General features: G+C 59.8%; 2 protein-coding genes across 6 annotated transcripts; one reads left to right on the top strand and one right to left on the bottom strand.

Moving 5' to 3' along the window:
* Nucleotides 1-23: 23 nt before the first annotated feature.
* Nucleotides 24-14,563, top strand: RTKN (rhotekin). Of its 4 annotated transcripts, XM_004464361.5 has the most exons (13): nt 1,324-1,506; nt 1,881-2,273; nt 8,172-8,371; nt 10,024-10,085; nt 10,184-10,237; nt 10,334-10,451; nt 10,600-10,809; nt 11,516-11,610; nt 11,707-11,813; nt 12,045-12,173; nt 12,844-13,012; nt 13,179-13,283; nt 13,870-14,563. In XM_004464361.5, exons 2-13 carry the CDS (start codon nt 2,202-2,204, stop codon nt 14,202-14,204), a joined length of 1,656 nt encoding a protein of 551 aa, XP_004464418.2. In that variant the 5' UTR covers nt 1,324-1,506; nt 1,881-2,201; the 3' UTR covers nt 14,205-14,563. The 4 variants fall into 4 exon arrangements, with proteins under 4 accessions (XP_058134955.1, XP_004464416.2, XP_004464418.2 ...); XM_058278972.2 differs by lacking the exons at nt 1,324-1,506; nt 1,881-2,273; nt 13,870-14,563 and adding exons at nt 24-258; nt 13,684-13,863; XM_004464359.5 differs by lacking the exons at nt 1,324-1,506; nt 1,881-2,273 and adding an exon at nt 30-258.
* A 119-nt stretch (nt 14,564-14,682) lies between these two features.
* On the bottom strand, nt 14,683-18,401 carry WDR54 (WD repeat domain 54). 2 transcript variants are annotated; one of them, XM_012527488.4, is made up of 10 exons: nt 18,328-18,401; nt 17,724-17,999; nt 17,513-17,605; nt 17,082-17,148; nt 16,935-16,988; nt 16,508-16,635; nt 15,503-15,603; nt 15,225-15,387; nt 14,980-15,054; nt 14,683-14,889 (listed from the first exon to the last, which is right to left on the bottom strand). In XM_012527488.4, the coding sequence occupies exons 2-10, from the start codon at nt 17,943-17,945 to the stop codon at nt 14,758-14,760; spliced, it is 1,035 nt and encodes a 344-aa protein (XP_012382942.1). In that variant the 5' UTR covers nt 17,946-17,999; nt 18,328-18,401; the 3' UTR covers nt 14,683-14,757. The 2 variants fall into 2 exon arrangements, with proteins under 2 accessions (XP_012382942.1, XP_004464425.1); XM_004464368.4 differs by having other exon boundaries at nt 14,685-14,889; nt 17,513-17,575.
* Nucleotides 18,402-18,444: the final 43 nt, after the last annotated feature.

Here is an 18,444-nt window from a genome sequence, read left to right as displayed (position 1 = left end):
CGGCCCAGGTGTCGTCCCCGGGGGCGGGGTTTGGGAACCCGGCAGCCGGAGCTTCCCCGCGGGGCTGGCGGGCGGGCGTCGGGGGACAAAACAGACGTGCGGAAGGCGAGGCGGGCGGCGCGCGGAGCTCACCGGGCAGCCGCCAGCATGTTCTCCCGAAACCACCGGAGCCGGGTCACGGTGGCCCGGGGCTCCGCCCTGGAGATGGAGTTCAAACGCGGCCGCTTCCGACTCAGCCTCTTCAGCGACCCGCCGGAGGTGAGAGCCCCGCGCCCCCTGCCCGGCTCCCGCAGCCTCGGCCACCCCTGCGGTCAGCCCCCGCGCGCGCGCACGTCGAGGGGCGGAGACGCTGCGGGCTGTAGCCAAACCCCGCCGGGGCTGCGGACTTCAAAGTGCCGCCCGCACTGGACCCGGGGCCCTCCCGCCCCAGACACTGCCCGGGCCGTTGGGGATGATTTGCTTCTCCCCGGAAAACTCCCGGCTGCCCTCAATTCCCAGCGTGTACCTGGATCTTGGCCTGGGCGCCCCCTCCTTCCTCGGCTCCGAGCGCCCATCAACCTGCCTCAATCTCCTGGGCCGCGTCTCTGCCCCCTTCGCTGAAACCTCCCCCCGACTGCTCATCTGTGCCCCTAGCGGGCTGGGGATGAGGGGGGTATTCTCTTAACTTTGGGGGGTTATTTCCCACCCCCAAACTTGCAGTCTCCTTTCCTGGGAGCGAAGAGGTGCCCAGCCCGTGGCTGAGTTGCCTCCCCTGGCCACCAGTGTCCACACTGCCTGGGGCCTGTGGCCTCCTTTAATTCCCCAAAGAGGCTCCGGACCTAAAGGTGAGACAGGACGGGGCGGGTGACCCCGTGAAGGGCCCCAAAAAGGCTTCTGCTCCCCAGGGCAGCCTCACCTTTGTCCAAGGAGAGCCCAGTTCCACGCTCTCCCCGCCCGGGCCTGGAAAGGGTTAACCGGGGTGGGCCTCCCTGCCCCCCTCCACCCTCCGCGCTGGGATTCCAGGCCTGGCTTCTGCCCTCTCCCAGCAGCCTGCCCCGAACAAAGGCCCTTTCACACGGGCGCGGGTGGCCCGGGCCTTCTGGCCTCGGAAACTAGTGGGCCCCGGGGGAGGGAGCTCCGTCGCCCGTGTCCGTCCCTCCCCACCCCACCCCCCCAGCCCCCGGACAAACAACTGCTCCCGAGGGACCGCGCGGACCCCGCGGAGGGGGGGCGAGGGTCGCGGCCCGGGGCTGGAGGAGGGGCCTGTGCGCTGGGGCCGCCCCCGGGACCGGCCCGGCCTGCGGGCTGCGGCGCGGAGGAGCCGGGGCGGAGCCGCGGGGCCCGGCCGCCGAGGGCAGCGTGCCTCCGTGGGCCTGGGGTGGGGGAACCGAGCTGCAGCTGGCTGGGAATCGGGGCGGGCTTCCTGTCTGGCAGGGAAGGGGCCCGCGGAGGGGAGCGGGGGCGGCAGCCGCCGGGCGCACCCCTGCCTCTCGCCCTCCCTCTCCTCCCTTCTGCTGGAAAAGCGAGGTAATCGCGAGCCCAGGGTGGGGCGGGCTGGACAGGGGCTCTGAGCTGGAAGTGGTGGCTCTGGGGACCGAGCCGCCTGACCCAAACTCCTTTGTCCCCCGCTCTGGGCTCACTCTCCCCTTGAGTCCTCGGCCCTGTCCCTAGCCCTCCTAACTCTCCCAAACTAAGCCAGAATCGCCCTCCCAGCGCCCGGGTCCAAGCGAACCCCACTTCTCTGCAGCGCCTGCACGAGGCGTCCGCGCCCTGCCCCCTCCCAGCTGTACCTGCCCCTCACGCCCTCCCGGCACACAGATTCTCTGTCCACCAGGCCAGGGGTGTGGGTGGGGGCTGGGGAGGGGCCAGAGTCCCCATGAAAGGGCCTTTTTCTCCCACAGCTGGGAGAACAGCTGCCACCACAGCAAGACTGAACACTCCGGCCCGGAGCCCTCTCAGCCGCGGGCCTCCCCTCCTGGGACTCTCTGCTCATCCTCACTCGCTTTTCTCTCCTCCCCTTGCCGGGCTCCCACCAGGGCCCTGGGACGGCACTAGGCAAGGGAAGTTTGTCACCCAGAGGGTTCCCACAGGAGCGCTGAGGGACAGGGGCCGCCCCTGCCCGTTGCCCAGGAGCACTGCCCAGGCCCTGGGGCGCTGCGGGAGGAGGAAGTGTGGGGCGGGGGCAGGGGTCTGCAAGGGAAGGGGCCCTGGGGGACACAGAGATGCAGGACAGATTGCACATCCTGGAGGACCTGAACATGCTCTACATTCGGCAGATGGCGCTCAGTCTGGAGGTAATACCCGCACCCCGGAGTCCACACCTCCTCCTCCGCAGGCCTCCCCCCGTCCGTCTCTGCCTGGCCCATCCCTGCTGGGGCTGAGGGGGGCCGGCTAGGCCGGTTCAAAGTGGGGAGAGGGGAGCCCCGTATTGGGTGCTGTGTGGATGCGGCTCTTGTTCTGCCCGTCAGAGCGCTATGCTGGCAGCAGGGTCTTCGCACCTATTTCTGGAAGCTCTGCGGGGGGGGGATGGATGTGTGTTGTGGGGACGAGTCTCCTTTTAGGGCTGGGAAGAAGAGAGCTCACTGTGAGCGAGGTTGATCGGACGGGGGCAGCCTCACGAGAAGGGCAAGGGGACTTATGAGCAGGAGCGAGGCCTCTGCTGGTCGTGGGGATGGCAGGGAGCTGTTCGCTCACTCATTTATTCTTTTCACACATTCGTTGAATGCCCACTAGGCACCACGCTCCATTCTAGAATCTGGAGATACCTCAGTGAACATGACAGGAAAGGTCCATCCTCGTGGGCAGTAAACATGTAAACACATCAATAATCTTGCATGGTGAATTTATGCTGAAAATGGGGGGATATAGTGAAAATAAGTTGGGGGGCAGCATTAGACGGGGAGGCCTCTCTGAGGAGATCTTTGAGCTGACACCAGAAGGACTTGTGAAGTCCTTGGACATGGGGAGATTGGAGGAAGTGCTTTGCAGACAGATAGCCTAGCAAGGGCGAAGGCCCTTCCATGCGGATGAGGGCGATATGTTTGTGGGAAAGAGAGAGAGCCAGTTTGGCCGGACCTTAGTAGTTGGGGTGGAGCTGGTGGGCAGGGCCTTGAAAGTCATAATAAGGCACGTGGATTTTACTCCAAGTGTGATGTTGGGCCCTGGAAGGGTTTTGAGCAGGGGAACGACTGATCTATGTTTTAAAATGATGCTGTGGGAAAAAGACTGGGGGAGGGGAGATTGGCAGGAGAGGTCGCAGAAGGCCAGAGGCACAGGAGGGTGAAACTGGTGGTGTGGATTTACAAGTTTATGGTGGAGACAGAGAGAAGTGGGTGGATTTAAGATGATGGGGAAGATCTGGCAGGGCTTGCTGACAGGTTGGGCATGAGGGGTGGGGCAAAGAGAGGATTCCAGAATGATCCCCAGGTGTCTGGCTTGAGCACCTGAGATGGGGAAGATGGAGGAAGCTGTGAGAGGGAACACCTGGGGGTCGCAGCTGGGGAAGGTCAGAGGTAGGGCTGTAAAGTGTCTCGAGCAGGAAAGGCTAATGTATTGCACGTGTGCTGCCCTCCCCTCTGCCCCCACAGCGCCATCCACTGTGGGCCAGTAGTGGACATTACTGGTCAGTCCTGGCCCTGTTTACCCGTGAGTCCAGACAGAGCCTCAGAATCTGTCTCAGCACGGCCTTGACATACATTGTGTTGGTTGTGCCCTTCACGAGGGTGGCAGGCAGAGGCAAGAGCCCTGCCCTGGCTGGGGCTGCATCAAGAGGAGGCCCCTTTGTCTAGTTTGTTTTCCTGAAGAGGGTCATCTTTTTCTGATTTGCAGAAAGGTGCTCCATGAGCCCAATGGGGCTGTGATACTACCTAATTGTCCTAACTGCACATGAGAGAAAACCTATATGTCATCCCTTGTCATTTGTGCTGTGCAGTATGGTTGCCACTTGTTACATGTGGTAAATAAAATAAATTAAAAATTTAGTTTCTCAGTTGTTTCAGCCACATTTTAGGTGCTCAAGTGGCTAATGGCTGCTGAGCATTTCCATCATTGCCGTCCATTTTATTGGACAGAGCTGGTCTAGATATTTAAATGCTTACCTTCTGCACACACCACCTCCCCCCGCGTATAATTTTTCTCCATGGGAGGACTTCCCAGGGTTTGGGGCAGAGAAGGCTGCCTAGTTTTCACTTTGGCCACCGCTTCATCAGCCACGGAAGGAGGATGCTATTTCTTTATCCCCGAGCTCAGCAGGTAATCTCCCTCTTAGGTCCTCGAAAGAGAGACCCATTGATGTTTCAGGGATTGGCAAGAGAGATAGCCAAAGAGTAAATCCAAGTTGACTTGCTGGAGGAGGTGACTTTAAATTGCAAGGAAAGGGGAGCTCGGAGAAGGAGAAAGGTTGTTTCAAAATACATGCTGGGCCCAGGCCCACACTTTGGGCCGAGATAAAGGTCAGGCTTTCCCATTTAACCTGCGGACAATGCTATGAAGAGGGTGGGATACTCCCCAGTTTATAAACTGAGGCTCCAAATGTTAGGTTCTCATAGCTACGTAAGTCTAAGCCAGGATTTGAACTCATTACCCCACGAGGAGCTCTGGTGGAGATTGTGAAGGAACGGTGGTGGTGGGAGGCAGAGCCGAAGGCAAGGACTGAAGGAGGGGCAGGAAGGGATAGGTGGGGGCGCCTAGCCTAACGGCTTCTGGGGCTCCTGCCCCCGAGTCACCCTCCTTCAGCCCCTGGGCCCTAACCCAACTCCAGACTCTTCCAAGAGAGTCTGGAAAACCCGGCCTGCCTGAAGAGAGGATGGGGGTGGGTGGAGGGCACTCCCTGGAGTATCCCTGAGGTGGGGAGATGGGCAGAGGGGATGCACCAGGATTCCAGCGATGCCCGGCCTGGTCGGGTGGGAGCTGGGATTCTGGGGCATGCTTGGCTGTGGGGATGTGGGGCCCGAGGGCTGGGGGGCGGTGGCATCTGGGTCCCCAGCCCCGCTGGTCCGAGGGGACTCTCTGGGGCCCCAATTTATACACCAACCCTATGCTCCCGGGCAAGGGGTCACCTTAGAGCGCAACTGCTCAGCGGGAGAGGTCCCCGGGGGGCCTATCTGCAGGGCGAGATGGGAGATCTCGGGGACCCTGTCCAGCGCGCCGAGTGTCCGCGGTCGCGCCGCCGCGAGCCACGACCCAGCCCAGCTAGGCGCCCCGGCACCCTTGGTCGCTCTCGCGGCAGTTGGGAGCTGATGTCACTGGGACCTGAGCGCCAGGGGCGAGAACGACTGCGCTGGCGCCCGGTCCCTCCGCTCCCGGCCGCCCTCCCTCCCTCGGGCCGGCGCGGCTGGCTCCCCGGACCCTCCACCCTCCCTGCGCCCGTGCCGCCGCGCCATGGACAGGGCTGGGGAAGGATCCGTGAGTGCTGGGACCCGGGCGGCCAGGCTAGCCAGGAAGGGACTGGAGAACGCCTTGCTCCGTTCTCAGCCCTGTAGTTGTTCGTGCGGAGGCTGACTGCAGAATGGGGTGAGGGGGTGGTGAGCAGCGAAGCTTAGAGCAGGTGGGACTCGGTGGGGACAGGCACAGGTGGGCTGAGGGGGAGCTGTGCAGTCTGGGAGGGCTTCCTGGTGGAGGGGGATTTGGGAGCAGTCGGTCAGTTTGGGAAGGGTCAGGAAAGGAGACAGGTGGGTGGTGCTGGGATCGGGGGTGATGAGAGTCTGACCTAGGGCAGTGGCCCAGGAAATAGTGAAGAACCTGCAGGGAGGCTGGGCAAGGCTGGTGGGAGTGGGAATTTACGGTGTTCTGGCCTTGGAGACTTGGAGGCTAGAGCCAAGGGATAGAAGCAAGGGCGCGGTGTGTGGAGAGCTGGTGTGAGGGAGAAGACAGGTTTAGCACAGGCACATTCACACCCTCTGCCCCTCTCCAACCGGGTGGCTCAGCTTGCCTTGCCTGCTGAAGCGACTGGTGCTCCGTGGCCTGGTTGTCTTCTGCTTCCTCCCTGCAGCCTTTCCTGGACACCTCCACTTCGGCCACACGCAAGCAGGACCTGCCTCCTGTGAGCGTGTGTGTGCCGTGACGGGGCATTCGTGGGGCAGCCGCGAAGGCCTGCCTCTCTCACCGCCCGGCTAGATTTTAAATGTAGAGCCTGGGAGAGCACAGGGAAGCCCTGGTGTTTGTTGGGTAAATACTACGGCTCTTGCAGTAGCATCATTAAAACACGTCCCCACCGTCCACGGATACCACCCGCTGAGCCCGGCGCTAAGTGCTTCCCATCCCCGCCTCACTGAATCCTCACAGCCACCTTAGGGTGTGGGGACCGCTTCCATCTCCATTTCACAGCTGAGGAGGCTGAAGCCTAGGAAGGCTGAGTAAACTGCCCAGTGCTTTGTATTAGGTTTCTTGCCAGCTTTTCAAGTCAGTGGCAGAGCTGTGACTCAGCTCCAGGTTTGCCTTATGTCAAACCTGAGCTTTCGACCTCTGCTGTGCCGGGACCTCCAGCGCTCCTTCCTGAGAAGGCTTGTGCCTCCCCCAGGGACCCCTCTGGTCTGTATGCACGCCAGCCCAGCCCCTCCTCCCAGCGCACCTGCGTTTCACCCCCACTCCTTGCCTCTGGCCTTCCCAGGCTCAGAGGGCCAGCTAGTGAACCCCCTAGCCTAGGCTGAGTGGGAGGTTGTGTGTGGCATGGGTGAGCCATGTGTGGGGGATGCCCTTTCTCCACTGCTCTCTTGCCAAACAGAATCCCTCCTCATCACTTGGGTCTTTAGGGTAATCCAGGACTGCTTTTACTCTCTGTATCCATTCCCTTTAGCTAGTGCCTCTCAGCCCCGTCTGCACCTCAGAATCACTTGGGGAGTTTGCAAAAAATGCATATGCACAACTCCTAGGGATTCTTCTTCTGCAAGTCTGAGGTTGGCCTAGTAATTATTTTTCATCTAATTTTTTATAGGGAGCATTTTCCAATACTAGTACAGTAGTACCTGAGAGTATATATAAAAAGTATCATAAATGTTTCTCATTGCTGGCGTATACAACACATACACACACGTACATAACGCATGTTAGCATGCTACAACACTGCTTTGCTTTCTCTCACTTTATATATTATTTTGGAAGTTGTTTCCTATCTGCACACATTTGTCTACCTTTTTCAGGTCTGCAGTATTCTACAATATGGATATGCTGTAAATTATTTAAGCAATGCCCTATTGAAGGGCTTTCTTTTTTTTTTTTTTTAAGATTTATTTTGTATTTATTTCTCTCCCTTCCCCACCAGCTGTCTGCTCTCTGTGTCCATTCACTGTGTGTTCTTTTGTGTCTGCCTCTATTTTTGTCAGCGGCATGGGAATCTGTTTCTTTTTGTTGCGTCATCTTGCTGCATCAGGTCTCCATGTGTGTGGCACCATTCCTGGGCAGGCTGCACTTTCTTTTGTGCTGGGTGGCTCTCCTTACAGGACGCACTCCTTGCTCGTGGGGCTCCCCTATGCGGGGGACACCCCTGGTGGCACAGCGCTCCTTGTGTGCATCAGCACTGTGCGTAGGCCAGCTCCACATGGGTCAAGGAGGCCTGGGGTTTGAACTGCAGACCTCCCATGTGGTAGGCAGATGCCCTAACCACTGGGCCAAGTCCACTTCCCTGAAGGGCTTTCTTTTTTCATATGTAACATGTTCATGAGATCCTACTGAACCCACTGCTTTCTAAATGACATTTTTCTCTCAGTAAGATATCGTAAAAGTCTTTCCATGTTTTTAAATGTCTCTATAGCAGATCGATGCCTCCTTAATGTGGGTATACCATGTTGAAGGACTTTTAACCTTGGTCTTTAAACCAATGCTGCAGTGAGAGTTTTTGTACATATGGCTTTGCCCATGTGTGTAAATATGCCTGCAGTTTAAACTCCTAGATATTGAAGAGATGGATTAAAGGATATGTGAATTTGTGGTTTTCATAGATTTTCCCAATGTACGCTCAAGAGGCTTGAAGGAATTTACACTCCTGCCATCAAATGCATGCAGGCATCTGTATTTTGACAAAGCATCCCTGCTTATTCTGGGGCAGCTGAGGTTGGGATCCAAACTTCGCTCTTGAAATGCCTGAAACTGAAGTTTCTTGTCAGCGTCTCTGGGGCCACAGCCCACCTGGGGATGGAGGGTGCCTCGGCCTGTCCCCTGACTGACGTTTCCTTCTCGTCCTCCCCCTCCCGGGCCAGGACACGGAGTTGCAGAGGAAGCTAGACCACGAGATCCGGATGAGGGAAGGGGCCTGCAAGCTGCTGGCGGCCTGCTCCCAGCGAGAGCAGGCTCTGGAGGCCACCAAGAGCCTGCTGGTCTGCAACAGCCGCATCCTCAGCTACATGGGCGAGCTGCAGCGGCGCAAGGAGGCGCAGGTGCTGGGGAAGACGGCCCGGCGGTGAGCAGGGGCCAGGCCAGGTGTTGCGGGAGAGGAGACCTTAGGTGTGGTGGTGCAGCATGTGTCTGCAGGGGTGACAGGTCAGCCTGGAGAGGAAGCCTCGCCGGTGGCCTAGAAGGCACTTCAGGTGTTTTGCCGGCGCAGCATGCTGCCCGGAGGTGCGCTAGCGGCCAGGGCTGGACTCGAAAGCCTGTGTGTCTGGCGCGAGGCTGGAAGCCGAGGCGTGGTACTGTGACAGCGCTCACCTGATGAGGCTGGCTTGCCGGCTTCTGGAAAATTAATTATCTCAAAGCTGTTTCACCAAATGGCCAACTTGCTGAATGGCTAATTTACCACAAACTGACAATAGTTCGTTGTACCTCAGGTTCACCGTCAGAGGCAGGGATGGGGGAAGGACATTGAAGAGCCATTTAAGGGACCGTGGACCCATTGACATAAATTAGATTGTGCTGCATTCCATAAGGGCTCAGCTTCTGGATATGAAACACAAGCCACGCTGACAGTAGACTCCACTGCTCTGATAAATTGACCAGTCAATGCTGTCAAAAACTAAGATGCTGGAGAAAATTGTTTCAATGATTTGGCAAATTGGTCACCCTGAGAACTGGCCACTTTTGTTAAATTGGTCATTTGGAGAATTGGCTTCTGGCAGAGTGGGGGGAGAGGGTCTCCAGCCCCTCAGTGGCATGGTGCCCAACCCCCCTCAGCTATGAAATGACACAGGGGTGGGGTTGCCAGGAGCCCTCCCATGAAGCCACAGAAGGCAGAAAATCCACTCTACGCTGCCCCCAGCAAGCTAGAGGAAGGCAAGCAGGCAGGGTGGTGGCTGCTTCTGTGGGCTTGCTGTCTCCTGAGAGGCAGCCTGTCCAGAGACCTCACTCCGGCCCCCAGATGGCCCTGACGGCGTGATCTGAGGTACACGTCAGGCCCGTGACGGCTCAACACAGCGCCGTTAGTGCCGGATCATTTCGCTCCAGGTCTTACCAGGGAGGCCGTTACATTAGTGTGGATAACGTGGCTGTCACCTCAGGGGAGGGACCCAGGTTCTGCAAGGCTTGGTGAGAGGCAGGGAGGGGAGAGGAGGAAGGCTTTGTGCAGTGGGAACTTGGGGTGCTGTGAGGGCCCAGCATATCTGGCCAGGAGGGTGAGGGAGAAATCGAAGCCTGGAGGTGGGGGCGGGGTTTGTTAAGAGAATGGGACACAAGTGCTCCCTACTTGTGTTTTTCCCTGTCATCAAACACTGATTTTCTGACTGACCCAGTTCCCTTCTATATCAGAGAAGGGATGAGATGCTATTAAAAAGAAAAGTCTGCAGGCCCCTGCCGGCCTGGGGTTTAGTTAAGAGCCCTTGAAGGGGTCACTCTGTGGGCAGGGACTGTCCTGGCCCCTCAAGGCCCCACCTGTTGCTGGCAGGGATCTGGGGACGAGGTCAGAGAGGGTGCCCCATGGGCAGGGCCCTGAGCTTGCACACTGAAGTGTGGGCCAGCGTGGCTCCGGTGTCCCCAGGCCCAGGGGCAATTCTCCCTCAAGTCCCTCGGCTCTGCCATGTCAGCCCGGTTAGGGACCTGGGAGCTGGACCCCTGGAAAGGTCCTAGAGACCTTGGGAGAGGCCGAGGGGGAGGCCAGACCAGGACGCTGTGATTTCCCCACAGGCCTTCTGACAGCAGGCAGCAGGCTGAGCGCTCCCCCTGCCGTGGCCGGGTCTGCGTCTCCGGTAAGGAGTGCCACAGCCAACCCACCCGCCGGCACCCCTTCCCAGCCACCCGGCCTCCTGCTTGCTCAACCGTCTATCACTGCCTCTCTGCCCCTTAGACCTCCGGATTCCACTCATGTGGAAGGACACAGAATACTTCAAGAACAAAGGTGGTGAGTGCCATACACCCTGGGCCAAGTGCAGGGGGGCGAGCCTGAGCTGGGGGCCCGGCAGGGCCTGTCCTCACCCGCTCTGCCCGCCTGCCTCAGACCTGCACCGCTGGGCCGTGTTCCTGCTGCTGCAGCTTGGCGAACACATCGAAGACACGGAGATGGTTCTGGTGGACAGGACGCTCACCGACATCTCCTTTCAGAACAGCGTGCTCTTGTGAGTCCCTCAGCCCCCTGGCTCCCGCCTTTCTCCCAGGAGGTGGCTGCAGGGGAGGGGAAGGAGGACAGGGAGGAGGGAGCCATCTGCACCTGAGCATCCCTGGACCTCCCCTCTTCTCCTCCTCCCCCCACTCTCTCTCTCTTAGCACCGAGGCGGGGCCAGACTTTGAGCTGCGCCTGGAGCTGTACGGAGCCTGCGTGGAAGAAGAGGGAGCCCTGGCCGGCGCCCCCAAGAGGCTTGCCACCAAGCTCAGCAGCTCCCTGGGCCGCTCCTCAGGGAGGCGAGTCCGGGCCTCGCTGGACAGCGCTGGGGCCTCGGGGAGCAGCCCCATCCTGCTCCCCACCCCAGCTGTGGGGTAGGGCTCTGCTCACCCCATCTCTCTCAGCTGCCTCTCTCCTGGCCGCGGGTGGTCTGAACGGTGTTGAGCATGCGGGGAACCTATTTTGCATTGCCACCAGACAGATGGCCACAAGTGAGCAGGGGCCTCACAATGGGGAGACACTCTGGCCCATACCCAAGCCAGGCCCAAGACAGTAGAGACCAGTGGGAAGAAAAGAAGAGCTCGGCTCTGGGGTCTAAGCTTTTTAGCAGCAGCAAATCCAACTTCTGCAGACAGAACAGGGCTCCCTAGTTGGAGCTCTGTGGCTCTGTGGGGATGCCCTCAGCAGCCTGGTGGCACCCGAGGAACCACTCACTTTGAGACTAGGGTATTGGACAAAATGGTGGTTTTGGAGACAGACGTGGGTTCCAACTCTAGCCCCACCACTTGCCAGCTATCAGTTATGGGTGAGAGTCTCTCCAAGCCTCATGTTGCCCCATGTACTAACTTCAAGAATGCCACCAAGCTCACAGGGCTGTCCCGGGCATACGGTGGGATGACACAGGTAAAGCAGAGGACCTGGCACTCAGTGGGGCTCAGTAATTCTTCCCAAGCCCCACTGGGAAGGCAAGCCAGGATTGGGGTTTTCTGGGGGCAGCCTGACCAATGGGGCAGGCCGCTCAACCCCCTGAGCTCCCGCTGCCGCCCACCGCCTGGCTGATGCCCACTCCTGTCTCCTCAGGGGTCCCCGCTACCACCTCTTGGCTCACACCACGCTCACCCTGGCAGCAGTGCAAGATGGGTTCCGCACACACGACCTCACCCTGGCCAGTCTTGGTGCGTGGGGGGGCGGGGATTGCCCGTGAGGAGGTGGCCGTTCGGAACGCCCCTTTCTCTTGTCCCCCGCTTACCCTGCGCTTCCTCCTCCTCTAGAGGAGAACCCCGCCTGGCTGCCCCTTTACGGTAGCGTGTGCTGCCGCCTGGCAGCCCAGCCTCTCTGCATGACTCAGCCCTCTGCGAGTGGTACCCTCAGGGTGCAGGTGAGGGGGCCCCGGAGGCGGGGATGGGAGTGGGGAGAAGGCGGATGGGAGCCGAGTCACTGAGGACTAGAAGGACTGTTGAAAACCCAGATCTGGGCCGAAGAAGGGGGCAAGCCGAGAACAGGACAGGGCAGGAGGGTGTGCAGAAAGGAGCGGGGTGTGGATGGGGTGCTGGGGAGGAAGGCTGCTGGGCGGGTGACTCCCCCAGGAGACCCTGAGTTGTCTGTGCAGCAAGCCCGGGAGCTGTCGAGCTGGGCCCGAGTGCACGGAGTCCTGAGAGGCACAGGCCTCTTCTGCTACGGGCGGCCTGAGGACGCTGACGCCGGGACGGAGCCGCTGTTTACTATTGCCATCAACAAGGTGACGGTCCCCCGGGGCCAGGCGGTGTGGTGCTGGCCCGGGAGCCTCCCCTTCCGGCCCCAGGGGGGTGCCCCAGGGGGGTGGGCGCAGACCGCAGAGAGACAAGCTGGCTTCCTCTTCCGAGCAGCACCACACCTGGCCTCAGGGCCGGGACAGCTGGGGGACCTTGTCCTCCCTTACCAGCATAACCAGAAAAGGACAGTCCCATTTCTCAGCAGCCTCAGCCCTTGTCAAGTCTGAGAGAAGGTTCCACAGCCAGTTTGGGCTTTCATCCTCTTTCCCGCTTTCCCCCCAGATTCCAATTTTCAGCTACTCGACCATTTCCAGTTCTTCTCTCCTGACCCAGGTCCAGGCGCCCGTGCGCCTCTGGCTCCCCGGCCCTTTTGCTCACGTTCCTGCCGCCTTCTGTGAGAGTATTGAGGGGCCCCGGGCCTCAGCATTCTTGCCCGCCCCGGGGCCTTCCCTGCCTTGCTCAGTCCCTCTCTCCCTCTGACTCAGGGCTGTCTGTCTCATCGCCAGTCCTTCCTGCCATTCCTTCCCGTTCTGGTCAGTAGGGGGCAAAGTGGAGAGTCTGGCTCAAACCCCCACAAGCCCTCCCTCAAAGGCAGGATGCCCGAGGACTTCCGGGGCCAGGGTGGAGGTGGAGGCAAAGCCCTTCTTCTGCCTGCAGGAGACTCGAGTCCGGGCAGGGGAGCGAGACCAGGCCCCTGGGCGGCCCTTCACCCTGAGCATCAGTAACCGGTACGGGGATGACGAGGTGACGCACACCCTCCAGACAGAGAGCAGGGGAGCCCTGCAGAGCTGGATGGAGGCGCTGTGGCAGCTCTTCTTTGACATGAGTAAGAGAGGAGGGGGCTGGGGCACAGGAGGGGCCGGGCTGAGCCTTTGTGGGGACTGGGGAGGTACCGGGGCTTGTCGTTTTCCCCGAGGGTCTCTATTTCAAGAAGGGAACAGGGCAGGAGAGAGGGCGCCCCTCGGTGCCCCTGACCAGTGCTGTCTCTCTAGGCCAGTGGAAGCAGTGCTGTGATGAAATCATGAAAATTGAAATCCCTGCTCCCCGGAAACCACCCCAAGCACTGGCCAAGCAGGGGTCCTTGTACCATGAGATGGGTGAGTGGAAGAGGCCACAACCCGCAATCTGGGGACCTGACTGGAAGCAGGGGTAGGGGCTTCAAGGGGATGCACAAATTGGAAATAAGAGGAAAAGCACATTTTAGGCTAAGGCTGAGCTCTGGGGACCCAAGTCCCACCCAGTTGTGATATTCTTTTCTCCTAACTTCTTAGAACCCACCTCCACCAAAGTTCCAAACAAACCCCCCAGGAAACAGATTCACTTCATGGATTTCTCTCCTAATTTCTCCTTTTCTGTTTCCCTTTCTGCACGCGGATTCCTGTCTCTTCCTCTGACTCCTCACTTGCCTGGCTTTCATTTTTCTCCTCTTTCTTGGTCTCTTCACCCACCTCTGCTCCCCCGCTCACCCCTGCCCACCCCACACACCCCACCCCACAGTCTCATCAGAGCCTGTGGTCCTGGGGGGGCCCCGGGGAGGGGCTGCTCCTGCAGAATGATGCCATCTCGGCTGAGATCCGGGCTTTGCTTTCCTCCTATTACAGTGATAGGTGAAGGTTAGGGCTGGTAGGCCTGGGGCCTGGGCTCTGACTAGCCCCCTCCCCTCAACCCCCTCCCGGTGCACAGCTATTGAGCCGCTGGATGACATCGCAGCGGTGACAGACATCCTGGCCCAGCGGGAGGGCCTGAGGCTGGAGACGCCCCCACCCTGGCTAGCAATGTTTACAGACCAGCCTGCCCTGCCTGGCCCCTGCTTGCCTGCCTCAGTGGCCCCAGCCCCAGCCCGGCCCCAGCCCCTGCCTTGGGGACGGCCCCGAACCTTCTCCCTCGATGCCATCCCCCCAGACCACTCCCCTGGGGCTGCCTGCTCGGTTGTCCCTCTTCCCCCGCAGCGATCCCCACGACCCAAAGGCCTCTGTGGCAAAGGGCTGCCCCGCACTTGGCTCCAGTCCCCAGTGTGAGAGAAGGATGCAGGCGGCAGGACGCGGCCAGGAGAGGAGATGACCTACGTGCAGCCGGGCTCTGGACATGGCACCGTCTGTGACAGGGTGACAGCCTGGCCTCTCCTTCCTCCGCTGGACTGGGGCTAGGCTGGGGAGGAGGCCGGAGCCCCCCTCGAGCTGTGGTTGCCGTGGTGGTGCTGACGGACTCATTCCCGGGGCTGGCTGGCACCCCCCGACCCCTTCCTGGGAGAAAACTGGAAGCAACCCTGCGCTACCTCCCTGCACTAATCAGCTTTGAGGATGGCACTGAAGAGCCGTGGGAGGGAAGGCCCCTCCCTTGAGACTCCCACATCAACCATTAAAATTATTTAACAGCAGCCTCCACCTGGTTCTCGAGGACAGGTTGCCCCTCTGCTTGGTCTGGACCCGCCCCACCCCTGCCTCCCTGGAGCTTAGTTCATCAGTTGTGAAGGATGACGGGGATACTGAGTAATCAGACGGTGGCTGGGTGGAGGGGTGCTTTATAAATAACACGGGGGGGGGGGGGGGGAGAAGGAGGGCTGCTGTCCTCTCACGCACTGCTGAATCGCAAGATCTCAGCGAGGTCATAGCCAGTCACAGCAAAGGAGCTGCCTGAGGGATCACAGAATCGGGCACCACACACCAGGGTGTCAGGGACACACTCACCATGACAGTGTTCCACCTGGGGGAGAAGAGCGCTGGTCAGGGCTCTGCTTTCCCACAACTGGGCCCGTTCTAACTGCCCCCCTCCCACCCTCCCCATGACACATGCCTCAATGGAGCCGCTCTCTGGGCTTCTGCTCAGCTTCCAGATGTGCACAAAGGTGTCCTCAGCTGCGGAGAGTAGCTATTAAAAAAGGCAGGGGGAAGGGTGGCAGGTGGAATGTGTCAGCAGGGGACAGGTGTAGGCTGGAATACCCAGGCTAGGTGCCCTGGGGTGGCAGAGACAAGCCTGTGGTAGTCCTCTGAGCATTACAGTACCAGGAAAAAGGATATCTAGGGGTGGGGGAGACTGACCTTGCCCTTGTTGGGAGCGAGGTCCAGGGCACAGATGGCCCGGGCATGGGCGTTGATCTGGACGTGCAGAATGCCCGTACTGGCCTCATACAGGCGCACCTGCCCGTTGCCATAGCCTGCTGCTATGATGCCCTGCCATAGCTGCACAGAGGGGCACGGGACCCTGCAAAGGCGAAGCTCGACTTCCATCTCCCCAGACCTCCACCCCCCCACCCCACCCCCCGCCCTGCCCCCAGCGCTATCTCAGGAAGGCCACCGCCCTCCTCCCCCTCACCTACCCGAATCCTGGAATGTGGGTCAATAATTTGAATTCGGGCCCTGAGCGCCAGACGCACAGTAAGCCTGAGTCATCTGCTGTCACCACATCAGCCACACAGTCCTGAGGGGAAAGGCAGGATCAGTCGTCCCCTTCTACCCTGCCGTGATCCTGGGTGCAGGGCGGGAGGGGAGGGGAGGCACTATGTGCATATTTGCCTTTCCAAGGAATGGGCAAAATGTGGACCCCTCACTGGGTGGGCCCACCAGAAACCCTCCCCAGTGTTCCTTCAGGAGGCATAAAATGCTTTCCCTGCATCTCCTTCGAGAGTCACACAGTCTCTGCCTCCTCCTCTCTCCCTGCCCCCACGTTAGGAAAGGATACATAATTGTCCTCACTAGCTGGCTGGTGAAACTGAGGCCACAGCAGCATGATTTTCTGGAGGTCTCGCAATGACCTAGTCACAGTCATGACTAGACTCTGGACCATCTGCCCCTTGGCCCCAGCCAGCCACCATGCCCCAGGGGCCCAGCTCTGTGCCAGATGCAGAGGAGGATACAAGTCAGAAGATACACGCCTTGTTCTCATGAGGTTTGCAACCCAGTTGGAGAGACAGTAATTGTATTGGAGGCCAGTGCCAATTCAGGGTTTGGCTAAGGGAGATCAATGGGAGCTGGAATAGGGGGAAGGCTTCTTGGAAAGGGTGGCACTGGAGCTGGTCCTGATCTGGTAGGATTTGCCCATGTCTACAGAAAGCAGCTGCATGGGTCAGAGCTGGAAAGCATCTTAGAGACCATCTGTCCCAACCCCTCAATTCACACGAGTATTGAAAAGCCTTAGTGATCTATGAAATGCCATGTAAATGTAAAGGATCTCTGGCTTCATCACTGGACCTGAGGTTGCTGAAGGACAGGAAGTACAGCAAATTGCCCAAGGGCATCCAGCTGCTTAGGGGCAGAGACAAGATTTGAACCCAGGTCCTCTGACTCCAGGCTCCCAGGACTAGGGAGAGCGGAAGTCCACTCACCTGTCCCTGGGCAGGCTCGGTGGCAATGTCTGTGACTGGTGTCTGGTGCCCAGCCAGCTCCTCGCTGAGGACGATGTTGGGACCCTTGGCTGGGATGTCGAACACCAGCACCCGGCCTGACCATGTTCCTGCAGCCAGAATCAGGGCCCCACTGATGGCTTCCTGGTCCTCCTGGGTCTCCAGCCACCCCACTCAGGGCTCCCTCCGTCTCAGAGACCTTAGTAACATGCCCACTTTTCATTGCTCCACAGCACTGGCCTGCACCTACCCCACCCCACCCCTCTGAGCCCCTCCATGGCTTTTTGGAGTCTTCCAGACCCCTTCCACTCCCATCTTCCCCTCTAACCCTCAGACCCTCAGCTTCCTGGCCTGAAACCCACACCCCTATATCCCAGCACCCCCAATACCATGCTCTAGGTGCCCTCACCCACGCAGATGAAGTGGCCACTGGCAGCAATTCCTCGGGCAAACACAGCCTGTACTGAGTATGAAGGGAAAAACTATCAAACGTTGTGCGCCACCCCCGGCCCCAGCAAACACCCCCTACCCCCACCCCACTCGGGCTCGCTGGTACCTGGAGAGGCATCTCCGGAGTCCAGAGCATGCCAGTAGACCATGACGGAGCCATCAGACTCGTACATCTGAAAGAGGGTAAGGGCTCAGCCTTTCACATAGCCAAGTTAGCCATAGCCCGTTTATTCCTCAAGATAAGCCCGGGTTATTTTACAGAGGAGGACCCTGAGGCTCCAGAGGTGAACCCACCTTCCCAAAGTCAGCTAGTAAAGGGGCACATATTGAAGGCAGGTGGTGCCTGGGACACAGACGTTGGGAGCGGCACTTGGGAATTGGAAAAGAGGAAAAGCATGCAGATGAGAAATAGAGGAAGAGTGGCTAAGGATGGGAAAAGTAGGAGGTGTTTAGAGGCAAGGGGGGAGAGGTCTGGGAGCCTTGGAAGGGGGGTTGCAAAGATCTGGTGGGGCAGGGCAGGAGGGTCCCACTTCTTACCTGTATTCCCCGATGTGAGGTGAGCACTAGCAACACTCTGAAGGGGAGGACACACCAGTGAACCTGGAGGAGGCGGTCAGAGCAGGAAACACGCTGGGTCAGAAGAGAGGATTTGTAGAGGGATGGGGAAGGCCTATTTCTTGAGGTTCTGAGAGGTTCTGAGAGGATAGGACTGGAATCAACAACACCATCCCCAACTCCCATGCCTCACCTGGGTGATAAGTGGAGGGGTCACTCCAGCACCCTCCTTTGCGTGAAGCTGGCGCTGGGCCAAGGGCACACCCTCAGGGGCAGCGCTAAGAAGCTGGGCGCTGGGTCCATGGATCACCCCAAAGTGCGTGAGGTTGTGGGTGGGCAGCTGCAGCACACTGAGGTTGTTGCACAGGGCGGCGGCGGAGCCTCGAAGCGGGATGGAGCGCTCCCGGCGGAACATGCTGGAGGTCAGATCCCCGAATCACCAGGCGCGCGGGAAACACACAGCAGACTCCTGCGGGGGCGGGGATGGGGCTGTCGTGAGGCACTGGGGGGAGATCCCCGGGACTGGGTCAAGATATACGGGGAGGACGGGGGGTGGGGGGAGTGTCATCTGACAGGGGAAGGGTCTCGCGAGCAGGAAAGGAGGGGCCCGGGGCTGAGTCACGGGGTGATGGGGGGGATCCCGGGGGAGGGATGGTAATGGTACAGGAGCCGGTGGCCCAGAGCGCGCGGGCCAAGAAGGGGGTACCAGGCAGGGGAGCCCCCAGGCCCTTCCTCGGTCTGCTTTGCTCCCCGCAGCCCGGGTCAGAGGTCACGCCCGCAGCCCCAGGCCCGCTTGCCTGACTCCGGGAGCTGGCGCTTCCTCCGAATCCGCCGCCACCATAGAGACGACGCACGCACGCACGGCCGCTGGGCGGGGCGAGCGGCCCGACCTCGCGGCGCGCGGCGCGGTTGCC

This window comes from Dasypus novemcinctus, chromosome 17 (assembly GCF_030445035.2).
Source record: "Dasypus novemcinctus isolate mDasNov1 chromosome 17, mDasNov1.1.hap2, whole genome shotgun sequence".
Classification (NCBI taxonomy): Eukaryota; Metazoa; Chordata; class Mammalia; order Cingulata; family Dasypodidae; genus Dasypus; species Dasypus novemcinctus.
The sequence above is the reverse complement of the archived record's forward strand: the minus strand, read 5'-3'. Positions and strand labels throughout refer to the sequence as shown.